The sequence below is a fragment of the Mustela nigripes genome, chromosome 7, assembly GCF_022355385.1.
Source record: "Mustela nigripes isolate SB6536 chromosome 7, MUSNIG.SB6536, whole genome shotgun sequence".
In the NCBI taxonomy this organism is placed as follows: domain Eukaryota; kingdom Metazoa; phylum Chordata; class Mammalia; order Carnivora; family Mustelidae; genus Mustela; species Mustela nigripes.
Window position 1 is genome coordinate 85,625,331 of NC_081563.1, and position 24,026 is coordinate 85,649,356.

The following is a 24,026-nucleotide window of genomic DNA, read 5'->3' on the forward strand; positions in this document are numbered from 1 at the left end:
TCTTTTTTTTTTTTTTAAAGATTTTATTTATTTATTTGACACACAGAGATCACAAGTAGGCAGAGAGGCAGACAGAGAGAGAGGGGGAAGCAGGCTCCCTGATGAGCAGGGAGCCCGATGCGGGGCTCAATCCCAGGACCCTGAGATCATGACCTGAGCCAAAGGCAGAGGCTTAACCCACTGAGCCACCCAGGCACCCTGCATAGAGAACTACTCTTTTTCCTCCTCTGCCCACTGTATTTTTTGGAAGGAAGACTTGAGTAGGAAATATGCTCCACCTTTACGGGCCAAGTATCTACATAAATTACTTGTAATTCTGTACAGATTTATCTAGTCTCCTTTATTTATTTAATAATTTATGTCAATGTGGACTCAGAATCTTACTCTTTGTATGTGTGTGTGTGTGTGTTATGTTAGTCACCATAAAATACATCCTTAGTTTTTGATGCAGTGTTCCAAAATTCATTATTTATGCACCACGCCCAGTGCTCCATGCAGTACATGCCCTCCTTAATACCCACCACCAGGTTCACCCATCCCCCAGCCCCTCTGCCCTCCAAAACCCTGTTTATTTCTCAGAGTCCACAGTCTCTCCCTCAGATTTAACTCCTCTTCACTTTTCTTTTCCTTCTTCTAATGTCCTCCATGTTATTCCTTATGCTCCACAAGTAAGTGAAACCATATGATAATTGACACTCTCTGCTTGACTTATTTCACTCAGCATAATCTCCTCCAGTCCCATCCATATTGGTACAAAAGTTGGGTATTCATCCTTTCTGATGGCTGAATAATAGTCCGTTGTATATATGGACCACATCTTCTTTATCCATTCATCTGTTGAAGGGCATTTTGGCTCTTTCCACAGTTTGACTATTGTGGACATCACTGCTGTTGACATTGCTGCTGTGAACATTGGGGTACACGTGGCCCCTCTTTTCACTGCATCTGTATCTTTGGGGTCAATACCCAGTAGTGCAATTGCAGGGTCATAGGGTAGCTCTTTTTAATTTTTTGAGGAATCTCCACACTGTTTTCCAAAGTGGCTGCACCAACTTGTACTCGGATTCTTATTCTTTGGGTTATAATCTGATGCCTTTTTCTCATATTGTTCCAGCTTTGGCCATTGGAAACTCTTTCAGTTGGCCCCTGTGTCCGTTTGACTTAGCTCATCATTGTGGTTGCTTCGGAGCTCTTCACTTTCTAGCTCTTACAGATGCTCCAGGTTCATCTTGTCTGATTCCTACCCCAGTCCTAAACACAGCAACTTCTCCATAGAGCTTTGGTTCCTTTTACTGGACTGGTATTAGAAAGCAAGATCTGCAAGCTAGGAGTGGGGGTGTCATTGCTTCTCGATCTCAATTGACAGAGCAAAAAAACAGATATGTGTGTATACTCACCCTATATATACACATCTGTAAATATTTCTATACAGAACTATCTATAGTAAGCCAAATGTGAGTTCATACTGGTGTCTCCCAACTCAAAGGCAGCTCAAAGGTAAGCTACATTCCCATCTGCTGTGGACAGGACAGGGTGAGGAGCCTCTGAGCACCTGGGTCCGGTTCATGTGTCAACTGGCAGTCATTGCTTTCTCATGACTTTCCCCAAGAGGTGACGGCCTTGTAAGGAAAACTGTTCACTTTCGGTTACTTCAGTGACTGGATTTTTATTTATTTATTTATTTTTTACTGTAACTCTTTTCTGTCTCTTAGCCAGCAATAACAAGCAGCCCATGGGGTAGGTGTGTGATCCGAGATCACCCATTTTTAAATAAGATTTTATTTGTTTATTTGACAGACAAAGATTATAAGTAGGCAGAGAGGCAGGCAGAGGAAAAAGAGGGGAAGCAGCCCCCCCCACCCCCGCCAAGCAGAAAGCCCGATGTGGGGCTTGATCCCAGGATCCTGGGATTATGACCTGAGCCCAAGGCAGAGGCTTAACCCACTGAGCACCCAGGTCCCCCCCCAGTGACTGGATTTTTATGGTTTGGGCTGAAGGTAGACTAGTTTACTAAGAATTTTACAATATCCTAGGGGGATGGGGGTGACAGGTGAACCTGGTGGTAGGTATTAAGGAGGACACAGATTGCATGGAGCACTGAGTGATATATGTAAACAATGAATCTTGGAACACTGCATCAAAAACTAATGATGTATTTTATGGTGACTCACATAACACAATTAAAAACAACAAGAACAACCACCAAATCGCATACATGCCGATCACATAACAAAACAAAGAATTTTACAGTATCTTAAATTACTGTGAAGTTTAGGTATATAATTCTAATAAATACATAATTTGTTCTACAAGGTAGTTATGCATTAAATCAAAGCTCCAAGATACTAAAATAGGTAAAATCGTGTAAGTCTCAATTTTGTAGACTGTGTCACAAAGAGAAGAATTAACATTTATAGTTAGGTTTTCTTATGCCAAACAGTAGAGGAAAAAAAGCTCTCTTTTTAAAATGTTAAGGGACAATTCTGCTGGGAGAAAATAAGGGGGAAAAAAGCACTGAAGAACCAACAGTCAAGAATCTAAGAGAACCCAGGAATCCAGAGAAGTAGGCCACTTTCATGCCCTGGTGAAAGCAAGCCAGGGTTTTCGTGACCATGATGTAAAGTACAGAGAAGTCAAAGCCCCATGCCCCCAGAGATAGGAAACCTAATAGGCACGACCCCAAAGAGCAATCCCGTACGCTAAAGATAAAGAGAAGTAAGCCTGCCCTGCTGAGGGAGGGAGGGAAAACAAGAGGGAAGGACAAGAAAGAACAGGAAGATAGGAAGGAAGAATTGCTGTGGAAGCTAGAAACACACAAGCCGGCTCTCTCATAATCCTAGCCACACCTGACGCCCCAGGATGGCCAAGGAAACACCACAAGTGACTCGGAAGTCATCCCAGTTTGGCGGGGCTTCAGGCGAGTGGCAGAGGCAGTAGAAGTCATCTCTGCAGGAAGACAGGCTCATCCTGACCCCAAGGACATGCCCACAGGTAATTTTTTTTTTTAATTAGTGACTAGCACTAGTCAAAATTATGCAAGCATACAAGGAAACACAGTCCCAAGCATGACAGTCAGTAGAAACCTCAGGTGGTATAGACTGACTCCCAGAGCTTTCATCTATTGGAATAACCAAGTAAAGATCAAGCAAGTTTGCTTTGTTTCAAGAAAAAGGTAAACTTTAAAATATCTGTCCAGTACAGCAAACTATAGAACATACATTTTTTATTGAGGGTATCATAAAATACTGTAAAGTTTTAAACAGAGCGAACTTATACCTATGTAACCACTGTCCAAATCAAGGTATAGAGCAAGGGTTGGCAAACTTTCTGTAAAGGGCCAGATAGGAAGAATGTCTTATGGGCCACATGATGTCTAAGTGAATAGACATGGCTGAGTCCCAATAAAATACTGTTTAGGAAAACAGGAAGTGGGCAGGATTTAGCTGGACCATAGTTTGCCAACCATAATACAGAACATTTCCAGCATTCCAGAAGCTTCTTTCATGTCCCTTTCCAGTCAGAAAGGTAACCACTATTCTGACTTCTATCTCTGTAGTTTGGTTTTACCTGTTAACACCTGTGTGATGCACCTCTATGTACATTTTATTTAACAATTTAATAAAAAGTTTTGCTTAATAAAAAGGATTATTATAGAGCCACTCAGAAATAACCATGCAGTGTCATGATTTCCAACTGATAGAGGGCTAAGTGAGTAGGGTCGGGCTGGAGACAGACTCAGATTTTGTGTGTGGATGGACTCAAACTTCAAACTCTCTCCTCCAGATCTGTCCAGGTTCTTGAATCTGTGTGTGTGTGCATGCATATGTGCATGTTTTAAGATTTTACTTATTAGAGAGAGAGTTTGAGCAGGCATGAGCGGGGACTGGGCAAAGGGAGAAGAAGAAGCAGGTTCCCCATTGAGCAGGGCTCTATCCCAGGACTCTGGGATCATGACCTGAGCAGAAGGCAGATGCTTAACAGACTGAGCCACCCAGGTCCCTCTTGGATGTTTTTAGATTAAAATTTTTTCATCAAATTTGGGGATGTTTTCAGCCATTCTTAAAATTTTTTTTTTCTGTCCATTTTCTCTCTTCTCCTGATGTTTCCATTCATTATACATATGTTAGTTCACGTAAGGGTATCTCACATTGCTTTGAGGTTAATTTTTCATTTTCCCCATTTTTCAAATTATAATCGCAGTTGGTCTTTATTCAAGTTTACTGTTTTTTTCTTTTTTCTTCCCTCAACTCAAATGTATGATCCCCTCTATTGAATTTCTGTTTGGTGATTGTACTTTTCAACTCCAGAATTTCCATTTGCTCTTTTTATAGCATTTATCCTTTTATTGGTGTTCTCTGGTGAGCATTGCTGTCATACATGTTCCTTTAACTCTTTGAACATGTTTATATGTTTGGCCAGTGCTGGAGATTGGTTAGAGGTTCTGCCTAAGCTCTTTGAGCTAATGAGACTTCTGCTCTTTGCTGACAATCTGCGTGTGGCTTAGAGAATGCTTTCAGGTCTGCTCTGTGTCCCACTCTGTTTGCTCCTGAGTGGGTGTGACCCAGTCCATGCCCACAGTCTCCTGGATCCCCAGCGATAAATGGGATCCCAGGACAGCTCTTCCTAGCTCTCTTTCCCTGGTTCTCAATTAAACTTCTGTCTGGTCTGCCATTTTGCCTTTTACTGCTCCTGTCACATAGCTAGCAGCCCCCTCTCTACTGCTTGCCACCAGAATCCCCATGGTCTTTCATAATCCCCATAGCACAGATTCTTCCATTCTTGGTACCAAACAGTCCCTTCCTGCAGGGATGCGAGCTACTAGTTCACAGAGCTGCCCTTCCAACCCACACCTTGAGCTTGGACAGTGTCCTGCTTGTCCTGGGGCAACAGTCCTCCATGAGTTAAATCCTGGATAGGGAAGACTGGTATTAGCAGAATGTGCCAACATCATCCTGATAAATGTCTTCATGCAATCCTACTCCTAGGAGAATGGTAGCCTCAGGTCTTCTCAGATAGCCCCTCTTACTTGGAGCCCCCACCCTATAGGCAGTGTGCGACAGGAGTGATTGGAGCCCCAGGGTTTGCAGACTGTCATGCTTGGGCCACAGCCCTAGACCAGTAGGAGGAGCCCTTCCCTTCTTGGCTTCACTTGCCCAGAGTAGATCTTCTGTCTCAGGAAACTGGGAGGGGGGTGGGGAATGGGATCAGTCCATTGGCTCAAGTGCCATAGACTCTCACTCTTCTTAACATGTAGATTTTCCCAAATGTTTCTCCATTTGGTCCTTTAGGGTGATTTTCCAAGATTTGAACATATTTATTTGGTATGTGTATATACCCACCCCCCCTACACACACACAGTTTTCCCAGTTAAATGGTTGTCACACTAGGAAGACAGTCACTGAGTTCTGCACACCACCATCTTGCAGACCCCAACTTTGTTCTTTGAGCCTTGGCTGGGCTGCTTGGGGTCTAGCCTCTTAATGCATGGTTCATTTGTCAGCCAGAGATGGATAGGGTTTTCAAACAAAGAACTTGGTTTTCTTTTTCATACCATTTCCCTCCTTAACTTTCCAGATGTTATTTGTCCCAGGCTCTGGCCTCTGGTTCTTCAAGCCAGTAAGACTGAAGACTTTCTAACAGAGTTTTAGCTCCCCCTTTGGGGCCTGCCTTTGGCCAAAAGCCATAAAAATGGGAAACCTACCCATTGCCTTTCCCTTCTTCAGGTGTCCACTCCTCTCTCAAGTATTCCTGCCTTGGATCATGCTCTGGTGTTTTCAAATGTCTTAAAATATTTTGTCCAGAAGATTACTGGAGTCCAGTAGGAGCTACTTACTAGAAATGGAGCTCCCCCTTCCATTAATTTAAGGTCTGGTGTGTTCAGTGTATCTGTGGTTCTTATGAGGAAAAGGTAAGGTGTTCCACAATGACATTTCCAAAGCTTTCACCTTTTTGTCTTGAATTTTGTTATTTTCACTTTAAAAAGCACAAATCCAAGAATGCTTTTACTTTTATAATATGACGTAGAAGGCAAGAGAACTACTGAGCCATAGAGTTCTCAGAAGGCTGTCTCAGACATCACGATACACATCTTATGTAGTCCAGCACTCAGATTAAGAAACTGACTTCACACATGCTCAGCACGGCTGGGACGTTGGTGGAAATCAAGTTGTTTTATGGTACTACACCACCTTAGAAAACTAAGGACAAAAGTCACTATTGTTAGCATTCTAGAAAGGAGCACAGGCAATGCTCTAGCTCACAAATTGGCTCAGTGCTTTCCAACTGTATATCATGCCTTCACAGATGGTTTTACAGACGAACGCCAAGCTAGGAGCTCAAATCATTAAGATCTGAGAGCTGGGAGTCTCTCTCTTTTTCTCTCTCTTTCTTTTTCTCTCTCTCTTCTTTCAGAAACAACAGAGGCTTCCAAAGCAATGCCCTAAATTGCTGGAGTAGTGGTAATACACAGATGAGCAAGAGGTCATCTCTGACCCCGAGGTGCTTGTATCCTTTCGTGATCCTTCCCTTTATGGATGAAAAGGCAGGTTGGGGTAGGATAGGGACCCATGGCAATGGGAAAGCACTGAGCCCTTTTAAGTGACCCCCCAACTGCCTTCACTTTCATTAGCTCATATTCTGCTGGCTCATATTCTGGAGTTTCTGTTACCGCATCCAATGCAGACCATTAAATTCTGAGCGATACAGAGTTTGGGAGAAAGGAGCAAAGAGAAGGGAGCCTGGAAGAGGTTGTGGTGCTGACTAAAGGTTTTCTTTGAAATGAAAGGTGTGATGGATCTCTGTGAATGCTGCCCCAGCCTGTCTGAACTTGTACTTCATACGGTGATCAGTGGAACATATGATAACGTGCCTTATACCGCAATGTTCAGAACTTCGATGTTTAATCATTATTTCACACACTGTGTGTGGCCAAGGATTTTGTTCTTTATTAACTTTTTCTTAACTTTATTGTAAGCTATACGATCTTGCTCTAGGTCTTACATGACAGGAAGCTACACATTGTAAATGCCCACTCTTCAATATCTCATGTAGTTCGGGAAACTCAAGTTCGTGATGTGTTAATTGCACTTACACATTAAATATGTAGTGAAAGAAAGGTACATGTATAAAGATGTCATTCAAAAGGATTTTTACACTTGGAATTGCCCTGCTTGATTATGAAAATTCAACATCATCTTCCCACCACAGGTTTACAGAAGGTTTTCCTCCTTCCCTGGGACTGAGCTAGTACAAAGGATTAAAGGGTTTAAACAAACGTGAATATCACTGAGAAGCACAAGAGGAAAGTTTCAGCATGGCCGGTGGAGACCAGACACAACACTGCCTGGTGGAGAATGAGAATGTCTAAATCCGTGCGTGTCACAAGCAGCCGTGTGGGCTTCAGATGTCTTTCCCGCAGTCAGGGCACAGGATGTCATCTCTTTCTGTGAGGAAGCCTCGCCCCACCAGTGAGAGGGAGCACTTCTTACAGTTAAAACAGTCGTTATGCCACTGCCGTTCCTCAAAGGAGATGTACTTTGTGCCACCAAGTCCTGTTAACAGAGAAGAAAGAACACCAGGGTGGAAAAAGAAAGGGGCCATGGCTGGGGAGAACCAGGCCTCCAGGACCAACGAAGGAATTCTGGATTGAGCCATTTCAAAGCTGGACTGTGTAGTCTGGAGAGTGTGAGTTTCTAATGGCTGGCAATCCACAGGTCAATCAGACACCCAGCGGAGCTTGTACTATGAGCAGGAACAGATACACAAACCAGCTCCAAAATGACATGATCAGAGCTCTAATTATGGAGGGACGATTGTGTCTGTCTGTCTGTTCCACCAGAATGAAACTCTAGGAGATCTGGAGCTGGTTTCTCTTATTTCTTCCCTGGGTGCCTCGTGTCTGGTACTCAATTATTTCGTGATTTCATGAATGAAGTGCTGAAGGGACGTTAGAGGTAAATACGCATTTTCTCTGGCATGGCCAGGAAAGGCCTCACTAAAGAAATGGCATGTGGATGTGGGGGGTGGCCATTCTTGAAGAGTGAATATCATGAGATAGACCACAAAATATGAACTTAAGTGTGACGGGGGAAGGTGGGCTGCTAGGGTGGGTGAGAGCGCCTTCTGGTGTGTGGGCAATAGAGAGGACCAGCTTATTATATTTTAAACAAGAGACGTAGTAACTCGGTTCGGTGCTTGATTCTTGTTTGATGGCGAATTCTCATCAAATGCTTAAGGTACACCGGCCGCCTATTACCACATGGTTGCTTGGTCCCGCCCCTGAGCCACCTGAAATCAACTGGAATCAAATACCCAGGAGTTGTGATCCATTCCACTGAACTCTGGATCATGAATTCCAATTACAAAGAGTTCTTTCCAGAAATAATGGTCCAATCTGCCACAGTAAAAAGAAAGCAACTGCCTTGACTGCTCCATTTATAAGGGCTTGAAGTCTCAGGCTAGCCTGAAAAGTCTGTAATGCACCAAACAGGTAGTTCCTTTTGTAACAGAGCTGGCTAGGTTGACGTGGGGCTTTCAGTCTTTCACCCAGGGGAGACCTGCAAGCTAGCCACCCCCCCCAACTCCCCGGCTAGTTAGAAACTGCTTCAGTTCAAGTTCAGTGCTCCTTCCAGTATCACCCTAGCCGTGTGGCTGGTGGGATATGCACTAGCACAGCTTTTCGACTTTCTTTTCCCACAGCTTGAAAAGCAGAAGTACCCTCAATATTCACAGTTACTAAAACACTGACTGCCTTTACGCATCCTGGACCCCTGAGGGCTGTGGTCACATAGCTTTTGCGCTGGGCCTGCAGTGGCACCAAACCTGTGATTTAGGTCCATGGGTCTCAAACTTCCTGCAGATCTGAATCACTTGGGAAGCTTTTCAGGCTTCAACTATCACCCAGGTCATAGCCCCTGCCAATTAAATCGTGACCCAGGCAGCAGTCATTTTTCTAAGCTCCCCAAGGTGTTTTGAATATGTAGCCAAGTCTGAAAACAAGAGGTTTTCGGCAACACTTGATTTAGCGGCAGGGACTGCAGAACAGTTGAAAGGTCATTTTTTGTTTTTTGTTTTCTCAGCACTGAGCAAACTGAAAAGCCAAGAAGTGGCTGGGATGCCCCAGCATTTCTGCCATTCCATGTCTCTCCTTTGTCTCACCTCTGACTAAGTCCTGCTACACTGGAGATCTGGGGCCAGGAGGAGCCCTGGCAGGGACAGGATGAAGAAGGATGTTAGTGGGAGGTGCTGTGCCGGGTGACGTCCCAGGGGATAGCCTCCTTTTAGAAACTCCACTGTTTCCTTGATATAACAATCAATGGGGCAAGTCACAGAAATGAGAATTAAAAACAGCCCAAGGAGGACGAATGCTCCTAAAGGGGAGAGGCATACACAGTCAACTATTGTCATTTGAGGTTTATGGCCAATGGCCCCAGAACTCCAGCCTGAACAGAGCTCATCTAACAGGTGCATTTTCTCCATAAGGCACCTTACAACCTGCCTGTGCTTAGGAACACAGACGGCCTGTCCGCACTGCCCCTTGGGAGCCACTTTCAGCAGCGAAACTGCCAACAAAAAGCACAAAAATGGGGGCACCTGGGTGGCTCAGTGGTTTAAGCCTCTGCCTTCGGCTCAGGTCATGGTGTCAGGGTCATGGGATCGAGCCCCGCATCGGGCTCTCTGCTGGGCGGGGAGCCTGCTTCTCCCTCTCTCTCTGCCTGCCTCTCTGCCTGCTTGTGATCTCTCTCTCTTGTCAAATAAATAAATAAAATCTTAAAAAAAAAAAAAGGCGCAAAAATACAAACAACGTGGCAGTAAATAGTCCGTGAATAGGACCCTTGGTTATAAAATGAGAATCGAAATGAGGAGGCAGAGTGTCCCCTCACCTCACCTCCGCCGGAAGCATTATGTGTCAGACGACTAAAAATGTTTGCCATTCTGTGGGTGTCTGGGAATGACCACGAAAGCAAATTGAGTGCTGATTTTGAAGTTACAAATAAATGTTAGTGAGTAGGCGAATTTGCAGGTCTGGACTCTGAGTAACGAAGACTGATTGTATTTGTGTGTGGATTTTGCATCACTGTGCACAGAATGCGGGAAAGTAGAACTTCAGATTTACTTAAAAAATCATTTAAATTGTTGCTGAAGAGAAAATGCTAAGTAAGGATCTATTAAAAATCCAATCTAAAGTCACAATCTCATACAATTGTTTAGGGATTTGGCTACAAGTATATTTTAACTGCAATTTCAAAATTCCTCTGTAGGCTCCAGAACATTAATCTCTGAGTTCCAGAGAAGTAACTTTCCTCTTTTGGAGGAAAGTATCCATTGTTTTCCTTGTGTTGTTTTCTTTCTTCTTCTTCTTTTAAATTTTTTTTTAGTGCTACCATGGGACTAACACATATCTGATACTTTACATGTAAAAGTGCTTTTATCTAAATTACACTGCTTTATAAGGTTTAATTTTATAAACATTTACTTTCATAGGCATTACCATGAAAACAGCATATGTTAGGGGACTGCATTTCTTCCCCCTGAATGATTCCAGTCTGGTATATAAATGGCTGGAATCAGGTTAACGGAAAAATTTAAATGCTGTGCTTCTTTTCTTTGTATTTTAATTCCTTATGGAAATGCGAGCTCTGGATTACCCAGGAAAGGATGATTTTAGCGACCTTGGGCTTCCTGCATCAGGGGCGTTGGCTGAGGTGAGTGCGCTCAATTCTAGACAAGCAAAAAGAAAGTCGGGGACAAGCACACACGGGCTGTAAAATGTCTGTGTGACCACACAGCGGCGCCACACAGGGATTCCAGGCTGCGAGGCTTAGATGACACGTGTCGGCCACCTGCCATGGACAGGGATCAGCAGTCACCTGAAAGTGGCAGAGCTGGGAATCCCACGGCCCAGAACGCTGTGTCCTCACAGAATTCTCTTTCCCTTCTGGCCCAGCCACGGGTTTGTGTGGTGGTGCGTGGTGCACGTTTACAGGGCTGGAGTCTGGCCAGCCGTCGGCCCTCCACGCTCGATTTCTCGGCAAGTCCGATAGTTTGGTGCAACGCCGGTCTGCAACCGGACTGCAACCAACCAGGCTTTGGGCTCTCGGTCGGCCCCAGCCTTTGGGGGATAAGAAAGAACCGCCTAGAATCTTGTCCTCTGCCCTCATGTAGCTATGGCCTCATGGTCGACAAGTCCAAGATGCCAGGGATCACCTTTATTATCCTTTTCTTCTTTTTTTAAGATTTACTCATTGGTTTTTTTTTTTTTTTTTTTTTAGATTTTATTTATTTGACAGAGAGAAATCACAAGTAGATGGAGAGGCAGGCAGAGAGAGAGGAAGGGAAGCAGGCTCCCTGCTGAGCAGAGAGCCCGACGCGGGACTCGATCCCAGGACCCTGAGATCATGACCTGAGCCGAAGGCAGCGGCTTAACCCACTGAGCCACCCAGGCGCCCCTACTCATTGGTTTTGAGAGCAAAGAGAGAAAGGGGGCACAAGTGGGAGAGAGAATCTCAAGCAGACTCCGCACCCCGGGGGAGGGTGGAACCCCACATGGGGCTTGATCTCACCACCATGAGATCGCCAAACCAAAGAGCCGAAAGCAGGAGTCGGCGCCCCTAGGAAGCCCCTTTAGAAACGCAGCCTCGCGGCTCAGCCCGGAAATGCCAGTTGCCGGTGCTCACCCGCGGGCCGCATGCGCACAGACCGCGGTTTTGGAAAAAACCCAGCCGAGGGCAGAAACAAGACCCCTTGAGAACAGGCCACGTGGTTTCCAGGGACCCGCTGAGCTAGAAGGGCCGCGCTACGTGCTGGCGGCCGTCCCCGCCCCTGTCACAAGGCCCGGCGAGCGCGGCCGCAGAAACACCGGATCCGTCCGGGAACCTGAGGGAGGCCCCCGAGTCTCAGTCTCGGAGGAGAGGCAAAGTCTGGGGCCGCAGTCGTGCCCCTGGTCCAGCCCTGGCGGTGGCCCGGTGGGGAAGGGCTGCTGCCTCGCGCGCGCCCAGCGGGAACCCTCGCCCGGGAGCCCGAGTCGGGACACTCACCGCTGATGGGGTGGGTGCAGCCGGCACACTTCTTGGCGTACAGGTCGCAGAAGCAGCTCAGGCAGTAGGGGAACTCCTCGCGGGACGTGAAGCGCTGGCCCGACAGCGGCTTCTTGCACGCGGTGCACACGAAGCACTCCCGATGCCACGGCTGCTCCCGGTATGTGACGCCCCCGGTGGTGATGGGCTGGAGGAGGCAGGGAAGCCACGGTCAGCGTTCCAGGGGCCCCCGGGGAGGGGTGGTTCTGGGTGGCGCGAGAGCCCCCTCCTGAACCCGACGGGTGTGTGAGGGGAAAAGGCACGGAGACATGGCATGGCCACCCCTAGTGCGCACAGAAGGTGCGGGAAGGTGCGGGGAGGAGCGCGGGCAGCGAGGGATTGAACCGCGAGGGACCTTTCTGCGCCTGCGCGCACTTCTGCTAAGCACAGAGTGGGACTGCCTGGTGGTTTTCCTCTTATAATTTCCTAGCATTTTCTTTACTCTAGATTACTGTATTGCAAGGAGACAGTACAGGATACACAGAACCTACCACATACGCGAGCATTATTTATGCCATCAGCGAGGCTTCTCGTCAATCGCCCGCTCTTACTGATTTTCTTAAAAGATTTTATGTATTTGACAGAGAGAGCAAGCAAGCACAAGCAGGCAGAGCAGCAGAGGGAGAGGCAAAAGCCAGGCCCCGTGCGGGCTCAAGCCCAGCTCCCTGGGATCATGACCGGAGCTGAAGGCAGTCACTTAACCAACTGAGCCACCAAGGCGCCCCAACAGCCTGCTCTTAGTAGGTAAGCTTTCTGGGAGTCCAAAATTCGATGTGGATTTTCAACTGCGCAGGGGGCTTGGTACCCCTGGCCCCCCTGTTGTTCAAGGATTGACTGTATAAAGTCCCTTACATTTTATAGACATGATTTCCATTTTACAGGTGAGTAAACTGAGACCCAGAGAAATGCAAGGACTTGCCTAAGAATTCATAGCTAAAGACAAAGCAGGTGCCAGGGTTCAGGACTCTTTCTGTCCTATATTCTTTTCATTAAACTATAAAGTAATAATGATCATCCTACAAATATCCCCCTTGGATCAGAATGTACGCAAAATAAATTTGGCTGCAAAGTATCTGCTGGATACAGAGGGCAGGTATAATAAGAGGTTTGCTCTGCCTGGCACACGCCCTTGTCTTCCTTGTGTCTGGATTCCACGTCCCCCGGCTAGCTCAGACCTGCTCCTGGGTGTTACTGTCTCATAGCTTCTCTTCCTAAACACCAGCCTGGCTCCCACTCCCAGTTAGTTCAGATCATGCCCGTATACACTCTGCTGACTCTGTTCTCCTCCAAGGCACACTTGTCGATAAGCATTTGAATGTTGCCATTGGACTGCATTTCCCCCCAGACCCTAGTAGCCCCGAGGGCCTCCCTCCCTTAGCGGGTAATGGATGTGTCTGGCATGAAGGCTTTCTTGCGTCCCGATGAACACACACAAGGCCATGCTTCTCAGAGGATGCGCTACCTTCATTTCTGCGGCCAAACAAGGCAGCCATAAGGTTGGCAGGAGCACAGTGGAAGAAAAGCAAATGACATGAACTTTCCTTGGCTCCTGACGACAACAGGCAGACCAAACAGAGAGGGAGTGAGAGGAGAAGAGGCTTGCTGACATAAACACAGCAGGTTTGTCGAAGGAGGCAGGGATACACAGTAGATAAACAGCATAATCTTAGCGTGGGAACTGGGAGGAGGGGAATTTAAGATTGTAGTTAGTGTACCACTCTGCCCTTTGAAGAGGTGCTGGCAGGACGGGCACCTGACGCCCCGCTGACCCTCGCGTGGCACAGCAGCCAGAGGCCAGGCTGGGCCCCCACAGGCCCAACAGCAGAGTCTGTAATAGGGCCCGAGCCAAATAGTGTGCAATCGCTCTATAGTGGGCTCCTTTTCCCTCAGTAACCCAACAGCCAAGACAGGAGGGCACCAGACTGAGGGGGCAAGTGTGCAGCTAGCAACCTGGGCCCTGTCCATGGGGCACAGCCTCCCTTTGCTCCTCACGTTCCTCCCTCCCTCCCTCCCTGGAGTTTTCCTGTTCACTGATGGGAGTACAGGGTAATGGGACTGCTTTGGGATAATAAGTTTTCCTCGCCTTTAATGTATGTCATAAACAGGAACAAATATTTGGCAATGTTCTAGAAGGAGGGAGGGACACGGGATTTTTATCTCTGATCGCGTTGTAGGAAGAAGGCCTGGAGTGGGGGGTCTGTCCGGGGGTAAATGCACATGCACGCAAGAGAATTTTGGGATGGGGGGCCAGCCCGGCAAGACTCCTATGCCGTTCAGGTACCATAGGTGTCGTCACTTGGGGGAAGGAGGGCTGAAGCCAAGGGCTGTGGAGCAAATGGACTGGAATGGACAAGGTCCAAGGGAGGATGAGAGATACCTTTTGGCACTGAACGCACTGCAAGGCGTACTGTTTCTCATAGCACGGCACGCAGAAGTTCTGGTTGTCCTTTGGGATGAAGCTCTTGGTGCCGATGGGCTGCTGGCAGCGGCGGCAGACGAAACAGGTCTCATGCCAGCTGCTGTCTTTGTACTCCATCTTGCGGGTACCTGTCATGAGAGTTGGGAAGAAGCAGCAAAGGGCAGAGCTGACGACACGGCTGGCTCGGAGTACCTGCCGTCCGCGTCTGGAACCTGCCCACGGGCTAGTTTGGTGACTCCAGCAAGTCACTTTAGCTCTCAAAGGCTCACCTTGAAATGGGCCTGTTTTGGAGAGGGCAGGGACTCTGTGTTTCTGGGTTCGCCCCTGTACACCCAACTTCCAGAACAATCTCTGTGCGTACTCAGTATGTAATTTGTCCCGAAGGAGGTTAGGAACATGAAGTAGAAAAAGTATCTGTCTCTGTCTCTCCGGACTGCAAAACAGAGAATTCTGGCAGGGCTCAGACTGTCTGGACAGAGTGGGAATTCCAGAGCTCAGTGGCCCATTAATGAATACTCTTCTGTTTTGCAGTGGGATGGAAATCGGTGGCGCGTACATGAACCTGGAGTCTCAGGCCGGAGTCCGCGAGGAGTCTCCATGGCACTCACTTCCTGTGACCTGCCGTGGAAACCAAGCCGAGATGTGTTGTAGCTCTACCATTAAAAGTGATGACTGATTGCTATCATTAAAAGCCACATGTGGGGCACCTGGGGTGGCTCAGTCTGTTAAGCGTCTGCCTTCATCTCCAGTCCTGATCCCAGGCTCCTGGGATTGAGTCCCTGCGTCGGGCTCCCTGCTCAGCAGAGAGTTTGCTTCTCCCTCTCCCTCTGCCCCTCCCCTTGCTTGCGTGCTATCTCTCTCTCAAATAAATACATTCTTAAAAAAATAAATAAAATCCACATGTGACACTCAGACATCCCATTTAGAAATTTTCTGATCTGATCTTGAGACATCGCATTTCCTTTCGAGTAACTTATCATTTGATATGTTTACATGATTTCTTCAAGGAGCTCAGGAAGTCCTAGAGAACTGGAAACGCTGTTTGGCTCACCCCATCCCCCACCACCAAGCCGGAGTCACAGTATTCAGTATTTGTTAATGTTTTTCCATACTTTTTCAAGAGAATAAAAGTATGCGTATTTACAGAAAGAAATGGTTCAAGACAGGTTGGTGTGCAAACCCCCTTTGCATGCAACACAAGGCAAGTTTGCAGGGAAAGGAGGGTAAGGACTGAAAAAAAACCCCCAAATTCTCCAAATACTTGAGTGGGCTCCGGGCCGGGCACCCCGCCTGCGGCCCATGCACGGTCCGCACTACCTCGTGTTACAATCAGGGTTTTCCTGGGGCACAGCCCCACCTGTTCCCTTACTTCAATTGTCTGCAGCTGCTTTCACACTACAGTGGCAGAATGGGTCATTGGGACAGAAACCATGGCCCTTGAGACCCCAAATATTTGTCTGGTTCTTTCTGGAAACATGTTAGCCAACCCTGGGCTCACTGCAAGTCTGGGGCTGAGGCATGTAGGATGCAATGGTTAGACGTCACAGTGGGATCAGGCCAAGGGGGAGTGAGGGTACGAGCAGGGGCCCCGGCTTCGAACCAGGGCTGCCTGGCATAATGCAGGCAGCCAAAGAGTCTAGAAACGCGCCAAACTTTAGCTTAAGTCCAAAGATGATATATATGGTCAAAATGATGGGCTTAAGGGCTGCATTTTGTCTGCTTCAAGGTTGACAAAGAGCTGTCCATCTCTCGAGAAATTAGGATATGTGCAGAGAATCGTTGCAAGATTATTTATTCGCTGTCACTTTCGGGTCACTTTCTCCGCTTCCTGTACTTCCAAGCCAGGGCATTTGGGCACCATCTTCCGTAAAGTATGTACAATACTCAGGTTGTGTGCAGGTGCCAGAAGCTAGGGATGGGGGGGGGCATACATGGTGGGGGAGGCACATAACAGTTTTCAAAGCTGCAGAGTCCAGTCGTGGGGTGATGAGTCCTGACACAAGGAGAATTACACTGAGCAACGGAATGTCACGTAAAAATAGTGGAAGATTGGTGATTTAAACCTAGAATGATTTTCTTTGTCTCCAGGGGGTTATCTTCCCACGTGTATTTTTGCCCCTTGCTCTTTTACTCTCCCACCTTCCCCTGATAAAGCAGCTTAAAAACCAAAGGATCTTGTCAATGAACAGAGGGCAACTGTATGCTCACTGAAGACGGCAAGCAAGACCGCGTGAGTCCGTTCTTGGTGTGTTGAGGAATAATGGTCTTTTATTATCACCAGTCAGGAGCCCTGGGGAGCGAGAGGGGGGTGAGGGGCGGCACTTGTAGCCCTTTTGGGTGGTTTCCAGCAGCCTCCAGACACCTGCCGAGTTTATTGTACAACACAGCCAGCAGGGGGCAGCAAAGGTCCTTCTAACAGACCATGCCACCTCTCCCGCAGATGGGAGTACAGGGTCCTGTTGAAGGGGTGTCTTTTTTCTGTTTCGAACAAGTGAGGACTGACTACAGTGGAAAAGGGTGAGTTCCTGTGAGTCTGCTCAGAGGAAGTAGTGCTCCTGCAAGGAGCAAACAGAGGCTCGTTTAGTAGCGGAGAAGCCCGGGAGCCTCAACCCTATGGCTTGTGGCAGTTTCTAGGTTCCTGGCTACTTCTGGGGGCTGTGGTCAGGTTTGAGTTTGTCAGTCAGCACAGACCTCTTGTTTTGTTTTACTTAAATTCATTGCCATAGCCAAGCCGATGACCTGCGTGCCCATGCATCATGATTTCCTGGTAGCACTTCCAAAAATCAGACCAAAGAAAAGTAGCACATGCTATGATTCAGCACATTTTTTTCCTTTTCTTTTTCTTTCTTTTCTTTCCCATCCCTTCCTGCTCCATTCCCTGGTCCCACCCTCCCCTGTCCTTCCCTGCCCTGCCCAACTTCTCTCTGTCTCAATCTGTCTCACCAGGCATCTACACACTCTGCCTTTGGTGCTGAGCCCATGTCCTCTGCCAGAGGGCCCTCCCTTTTGAGACTTCTCCATTGGTCGAAGAAACCCAGCTCATCCTCTAAGACTGGTCCAATGTGACCTCCCCAGGGTCCCTTCCCCACCCTGCCCTGGGCCCATGCCCCCATCATGGCGGGTATAAGACGGGCTTCTCTAGTCAAGTCTCAGTGAGGGGCAACGACTGGTGAAAAGTCACAGCCAGGAACAGGAAGGCTGAAACCCCAGCCTGTCAGTTTCTAGGTTTTCCCTGACAAATGGTTCAGGGAAGGAGCGCCACAGTGAGGGGGGAGCCTGGACAGACACCACAGGACAAGAAAATGGCATCTGTAGGACTGCTTTTGAATTTAATGTGACGCAGACCAGCAGGGGTGGGGGTGGGGAAACCAAGACTCCCCCAGCTCCCAAGTGGTTGTGCTCAGCGAGCTACTGCTCAGTAAAGAGGGACCCCCCACCCCTTCCTGCCTGTGTCCAACTCGCTCGGACTACACAAAGATGTTGAACAGGACATGATGCCAACACTGCTGTTCTGTCCTCCTCCTAGGGAGGCCCTGAGCACCCCATTCTGTGAAGGTTTATCCTGGGTGTCCTGTTACCCCACCTTGTGAATGAACCACCATTCACACCCGCCAGCTCCTGGCCCACCTTCTCTTATCTAGTTGAGAAGGTGGCTCGAAGCTCTGAGACCAGAGTCCTGGACAAGGTCCTAATCCTGGCTGGGCCACTGACAGTAGCCCAGGGGTCTGCCCCTGAACTTTCTGGTTTCTTTACAGCCGAGACAAGACAGGTGAACTTTAAGGTCCATTAAGCGTAAAACTGTCAATGCTCTTACAATTTTGTGGTGTGTGATTTAGCTGCTTCTGGTGACAAGTACCTGAGCTTGTGGGGGGGGCAGGGGGCTTCAGTTCCCCATGGTGAACTATCCAAACAGTAAGCTCCCTCAGGTGTCTGAAGGGTCCCGGGCCAGCCCCACAGGTGCAGGTGTCAGGGATATTCGTGACCTCCCACTGCCTCCCAGAGCTCTAGTACAGTGGGACCCTGTCCCCACCTGGTCCTCCAGGTCTGCCAATGAGAGAAAGGGAGGCAGATGAGAGGGAAGGATTCCTTGCCAAAGGCCAGTGCACTGCTGAGGGGGAGCAAACGGCGAGCAAGCAAAACCAAACAAAAGGCAAACAGTGAGCTAAGAGCCCGCTGTTGGGGAGCAGAAGTCTCTGGCAGCCAGGGACCCAGGGAGGTGTGGAAGGGCATGGAGAGAGTCCGCTGTGAAGCAGAATGGAGACTCCCCTGGGCTCTTGTGATAACTCCATAAAGATTTACTTTGCTTTTAATTAATTTTGTGGTTCTCACCATGTCGGGACCACTCTGTCTCTGTGGGTGACTCCCTGTGGGGCAGGACCAGGGCCCAGCCCAGCTTTCGTTTCCATTTCACAGCCCCCATGCTGGGCCCTTGTCCCACACCTGCTGTGCTGAGAGGCCTTGGTCTGGGGTGGGGTGGGGTGGGGTTTGTTCCTTGCAGTAGTGTGGAGTCAGTTATCTTTAAGATATATTCGGCAGCAAAATGTAGGGCCATGAGAAACCATCTTACTGAAGCCTAATTATGCCCTTGCCTTTTTGAAATGTATTCTTTCTTATCCAACTTATCTCCCTAAAATAATACTTACTGCACGTCAGTCTCTCGCTCAAAAACCCTTTGGCATCTCTTCACTGCCAAACACCAAGCAAACGAAAAATCAAAGGAAAATTCAGGGCCATGGCAAGCAGGCTTCCGCTAAAGAGTTTGGCTCTAAATGACCAGGGAAACCCTAATTCCTGTTGCACGTTGGCGTGAATCCAGCTACTGCGTGAAATACTGTGACTCCGCTGGCTGCCAGGGTTATAAAAAATCAACATTCAATCTGTTGATGCAACCAGCTCAAAACCCTCAACCCCAGCTCCTCTGACACATCTCATCACGACATGCACGAATACGGTGAATTTTTTTAAAAGTCACTCCTAAGGGACCTCTGTGTTTACTTCTATTTATTAAGGTACAGACTTCAAGCCCTTTTTCTTTTCCTTAATTTAATTTTTTTTTAAGGTTTATTTATTTATTTTAGAGAGAAAGAGATTGAGAGAGCAGGCACAGAGCGAGAGAGTGCATGCGCTCGCACGGGGGAGGGGCAGAGGGAGAGGGAAAGAGAAACTCCCGCAGACTTCCCGTCAGCTTGGAGCCTGATGCAGGGCTCAACCTCACAACCCGAGACCATGACCTGAGCCCAAACCAAGAAATGGACATTAAACCGACCGATAAAATCAGGTGTCTCTGATTTTTATTTTCTGAGAGAGAGAGAGAGTGTGTGTGTGTACACATGCATGAGTGGGGGAGGAGGGCGGAGGACAAGGGAGAAAGAGAATCTTATGGGGCTCAATCTCATCACCTTGAGATCATGACCTGAGCCCAAATCAAGGGTCAGATGCTCAGTCGACTGAGCCACTCAGGAGCTTCCAGACCTCAACTCCTTTAAAACAACACTTGAAAGCTTCACGTGTTTGATACCCCTTTTAAAAAAACCTCAACCAACAAACCAAACCTCAAGGTCTTAAGTGATTGTTGTTGAAACGAGTTAAGCTTGTGAATAGGACAAATCATCAGATACCTTGAACACCACGACAGGCGATTAATTAAGGAAATTCCCTTTTGAAATCACAAGCCTAAATCACGTACACTCTAATTTACTCCTTAGACCACGTTTTTTTATTTTTAAACCTGCTTCATCAGATTGAACACACGATTACTGTGGGTTTGATTTCTTTCTACATCCACCCTTAATTCCAGACCTCCCTGGGATGAAGGATGCTTCCCCGCTGCATCCTCAGGGACGATCCTGTGAGTGGGCACCCCTCGCTCCACCCCTGGGCAAGCTGGCTGGAGCTTCTCAGCAGGGCAAGGCTGGGCCTGACCAGTGTCCCTCCTGCTCCCATGATCCTGATATGGGAGAAGCTCGGCCGGTGCCCGCCGACCAGAGGCCTCAGGGCCGCATCTCTCCAAGCCCTCCATTTACTCACAGCAGGCTGGGTCCCCAGCCACCTGACTGGACTCCAGGGGCCTCGCCAATGCTTCATGAGACTCTGCCTATGGCGAGGGCCACATCTCTGGCAGACGTGTGCTGCGCAGCGTTTTCTCCTGGGTCCCTCGGATTCTCTGGTAGGGATGCCAGCTTCAAAACGTCCCACGTGGGCCAGAGACTAAAAAATTACCTATAACTCAGACTGAAACGCAAGTCTGTATTTTTGTTTTCTGACTCCGGCAAATCTCCCCTCTGGTAGCATTTACTGGTCACGCAGACGACAGAGACCATGGGTCGTCCGTGGCCTGTAAGCCAGGTGTAGCCATCATGCCTCCCTCTCACCTGCCCACGGTCCACATCTCAGTCCCTTCTCTGGGTGGTTAGTCTCCTTGCCCTTATTTTTGGATGTGCCTGTCAAGACTTTTTGCTGCCATATATAAAAATTCTATATGCTTTCAATCACCCAGTTTTTTAAAATGAAAGCTTCCTCTCTCCCACAGAACAGAACCAGCCAACTTTGCCCAAGAAACAAAGGACACCATGCCATCCTCCCCCGTAACAGCCAATCTCCTTATTACTTGTTTAACACTTGACCCCGCTGTGGTCAAGTCTGCATGCGTGGAGAATGAACATCTGTCTAGCACACGGAGCCCAGGAGGACGGGGGATGGGGTGAGCCGCCTGGGCTCACTACTCCGCGACTGCCCAGCTCCCAGCCCAGTGCCAGGCATGCAGTGGGGCCCAGTACCTCTTTGCTGAAATAGCCCAGCGAGGACGAATTCAGCAAGTGGAAGGGAAGAAAAGAGTAAGCATGCACTGTGGCACCGTGAGGAAGGAGGGCGCGTTCCTGACCTGGCATGATGGTCTTCTTGCATTCCTGACACTTGGAGGAGTACTCGTGGGAGTAGCAGTCCGTGCACAGCAGCTGGTCCTCCTTGGCAGCGAAGGGCTTGTCCACCAGTGAGCTCTTGCACCGAAAGCATTGGAAACAGGCCTCATGCCAGTGTCGGTCCTTGTAGGACAAGTCCTGTAGACCCAGAGCATGTGACACAGTGAGAGGGTGGGGGAGGGGGTCGCAGATGCTCTGCTTGACCCACAGCCCCGGCGAGTCCTACACATCCCGGGGCAGAGAGGGAGCAGAGAGGGGCCGAGGCCCATGGGCATGCCTGGACCGTGACCTTGCTTGTGAAACGTGGAGGGCTGGGCTTTCCTCTGGCTGCCTTTTGGAACGACCATTGAGATGTGGGGAGGTGTGGATCTATGTGTCAGAAAGATGTGTTTTCCAGAAACACATGGGTTTCCCTGAGGTGTGGTCTGTAAGAAAGAGGAGCACAGAACATGCGATTCATTACTGCTTCTCATTGGCAAAACTGGCGAGAGAGAAACAGAGCACAGGGCTTAGCTCAGAAGGAACTCAGCAAAACCAAGTGTGAGAGCAGAATCCCAGGGACACCGGGCAGGACAGAGAAAGAGCTGCGAGGGCAGGGACAGGACTCTGGCTTCAGATGGAGGAAGGGGATCAGAAGAGACTTCTGGTACACCAGCTGAGTGTGTCTGGCCCATGGACAGCAGGGAGGCGGGCGGAGGGGCCGGAGAGGGACTTTCAGATAGAGACAGAGCATGAACACAGGAGAGAGGTCAGAGAGACGGGTACTTGACAGAGGTGTGGTCAGGCTGGAGGGACAGCCCAAGGCCCAGCAGGGGAATCCAAGCCCAGACTAGGGCCGGAGGGTCCTTATAATTCTGTACAGAGATTAAAATGGTCCTGAAGGCAGCAGAGAGGGGATGAACTGTTTAAATGGGAGGAGGGAAATCACCCTGTGCCTGACTGGTTATTTTGACAAATGAAACAAAGTATAAACTGCTATAATTCGAGTTAGAGACTATATAGGCAAACTCATTATAAACCAGGAAGCCTGAATTTTTCCAGGAAGAAATCATTATTTTTCTCTTTCTGGGACACCAGTCAGGGATACTCATTGCCAGGCTGTGAGTTTGGGCACTTTGCAGCCCTGCAAGGTAAGTATTATTTTGGAAGCTCAGAGGAGCTCAGTGACAGGCACACAGTCACTCATGGGCATGTAGCTGAGCCAAGCAAGGTTCAAGTTCACGTCCCTTTGATTCAGAAGCTATTGGCAGTGCGCTACTCCAGGTAAACTCCTGGGTGAACGTGTGTTCGACCTTTCAAAAACTGCACCCTTGATGAGATCTATACATATCCACTGAAAACATTCAGAAATAACGCCACATTTTGTATGTAATGAATGCAGCTCAGCATTGCCTTTGTTGAGACTTTGAATAAAGTCAAACAAGCCACTAACTCCTTGTGCGGTAGGAACAGGAGTCAGCCTCCTGTGAGAAGAGTTGGGAGGTTTTGATCGTTATCATTGTGATACTACTGAACTACGGAATAAAGGCATTTTAACATTTTTTTGTTACAGAAGACGGTACTGGCAGTTTCTCAAAAAATTAAAAATAGGATTACCATATGATCCAGCAATTCCACATCTGGGCATTTGCATAAAGAATCAGACCTGTATCCATAGTAGCATTATTCGCCGTCACCAAAGAAGAGGAAGCAACCCAAATGTCCATCAAGGGATGCACGGATAAGAAAAAGGTGGTACGTACCCACAAGGGAATATTATTCAGCCCCCAAAAGGAGAGGAAATTCTGATGTGCAGGAAGCCTGAGGACATTAGGCTCAGTAAAATAAGCCAGACGTAAGAGGACAAATGCTCTAGGAGGACACTCATACGGTGGGAGCCAGAGGCTGGGGGACAGGGTCAGAGAAGTAGTGTTTCCTGGGGACAGAGTTTCAAAAGCAAGGTGAAGACACCAGGAGGTTGGCCACAAGACAACATGAATGCGTGTGGCACTACTGTCCTGTGCTCTTCAGAAGGGCGAAGTTGATATGTTTCAGGTTATGTGTATTTCACCACAATTAAATAAATAGGTTTGACTATTATGCAGCAGGTGGGAAAGCCTTTGCCGATGTTAGGTGGTTTCCCTCTGTGCAGACCAGACACCTCGGAAAGATGGCCCCTGTGGAAAAGCTGCTAGCATTTTCCATGCTGTGACTCGCCTACCGCCTGGCTGAGTGGAGAAGCCTAGAAAGGGCTTGAGGGCTGAGGGGAGACAGTCCCGGGCCCAGCCCTGCGTGTGGGCTCTGCTGACGACATTGGCATAGACAGACAGCGGCTACACAACATATTAGTGAAACAAGAAGGAAAGGAAATACAGGTTCAAGGAAACTAGCCTTCCTAGGCTCATCTTCAAAAAAATGGAGAGAGGAAGCTCAGTGGGCAATATGGTGACAGCAAAGCCACCAGACGTCACCACAGTCTCCACCCTGCTCAGCCAGGCCCCAGATGGAAGGAAAGAGTCGCCGAGGGTCAGCAGTGTCCATGGACAGTCGTGGAGAAGCTCGTCTCAATGCTCCCATGGGTGAGAAGCACGGCAGAAACCCATTTTTCCTCCAGCGAACCCGAGCACATGGCAGCTA

The 24,026-nt window shown here is 48.4% G+C and overlaps 1 protein-coding gene across 5 annotated transcripts in view; it reads right to left on the reverse strand.

Moving 5' to 3' along the window:
* Positions 1-2,137: 2,137 nt before the first annotated feature.
* Positions 2,138-24,026, reverse strand: part of FHL2 (four and a half LIM domains 2) — a 72,583-nt gene continuing 50,694 nt past the window's right edge. For all 5 annotated transcript variants that reach the window (XM_059406369.1, XM_059406368.1, XM_059406372.1 and 2 more), the window contains 4 exons: positions 21,374-21,548; positions 14,452-14,621; positions 12,036-12,222; positions 2,138-7,550 (listed from right to left, as the gene is read on the reverse strand). In XM_059406369.1, coding sequence (XP_059262352.1) covers positions 7,399-7,550; positions 12,036-12,222; positions 14,452-14,621; positions 21,374-21,548 — 684 coding nt within the window. In that variant the 3' untranslated portion in view covers positions 2,138-7,398. The remainder of the gene's footprint in view (positions 7,551-12,035; positions 12,223-14,451; positions 14,622-21,373; positions 21,549-24,026) is intronic.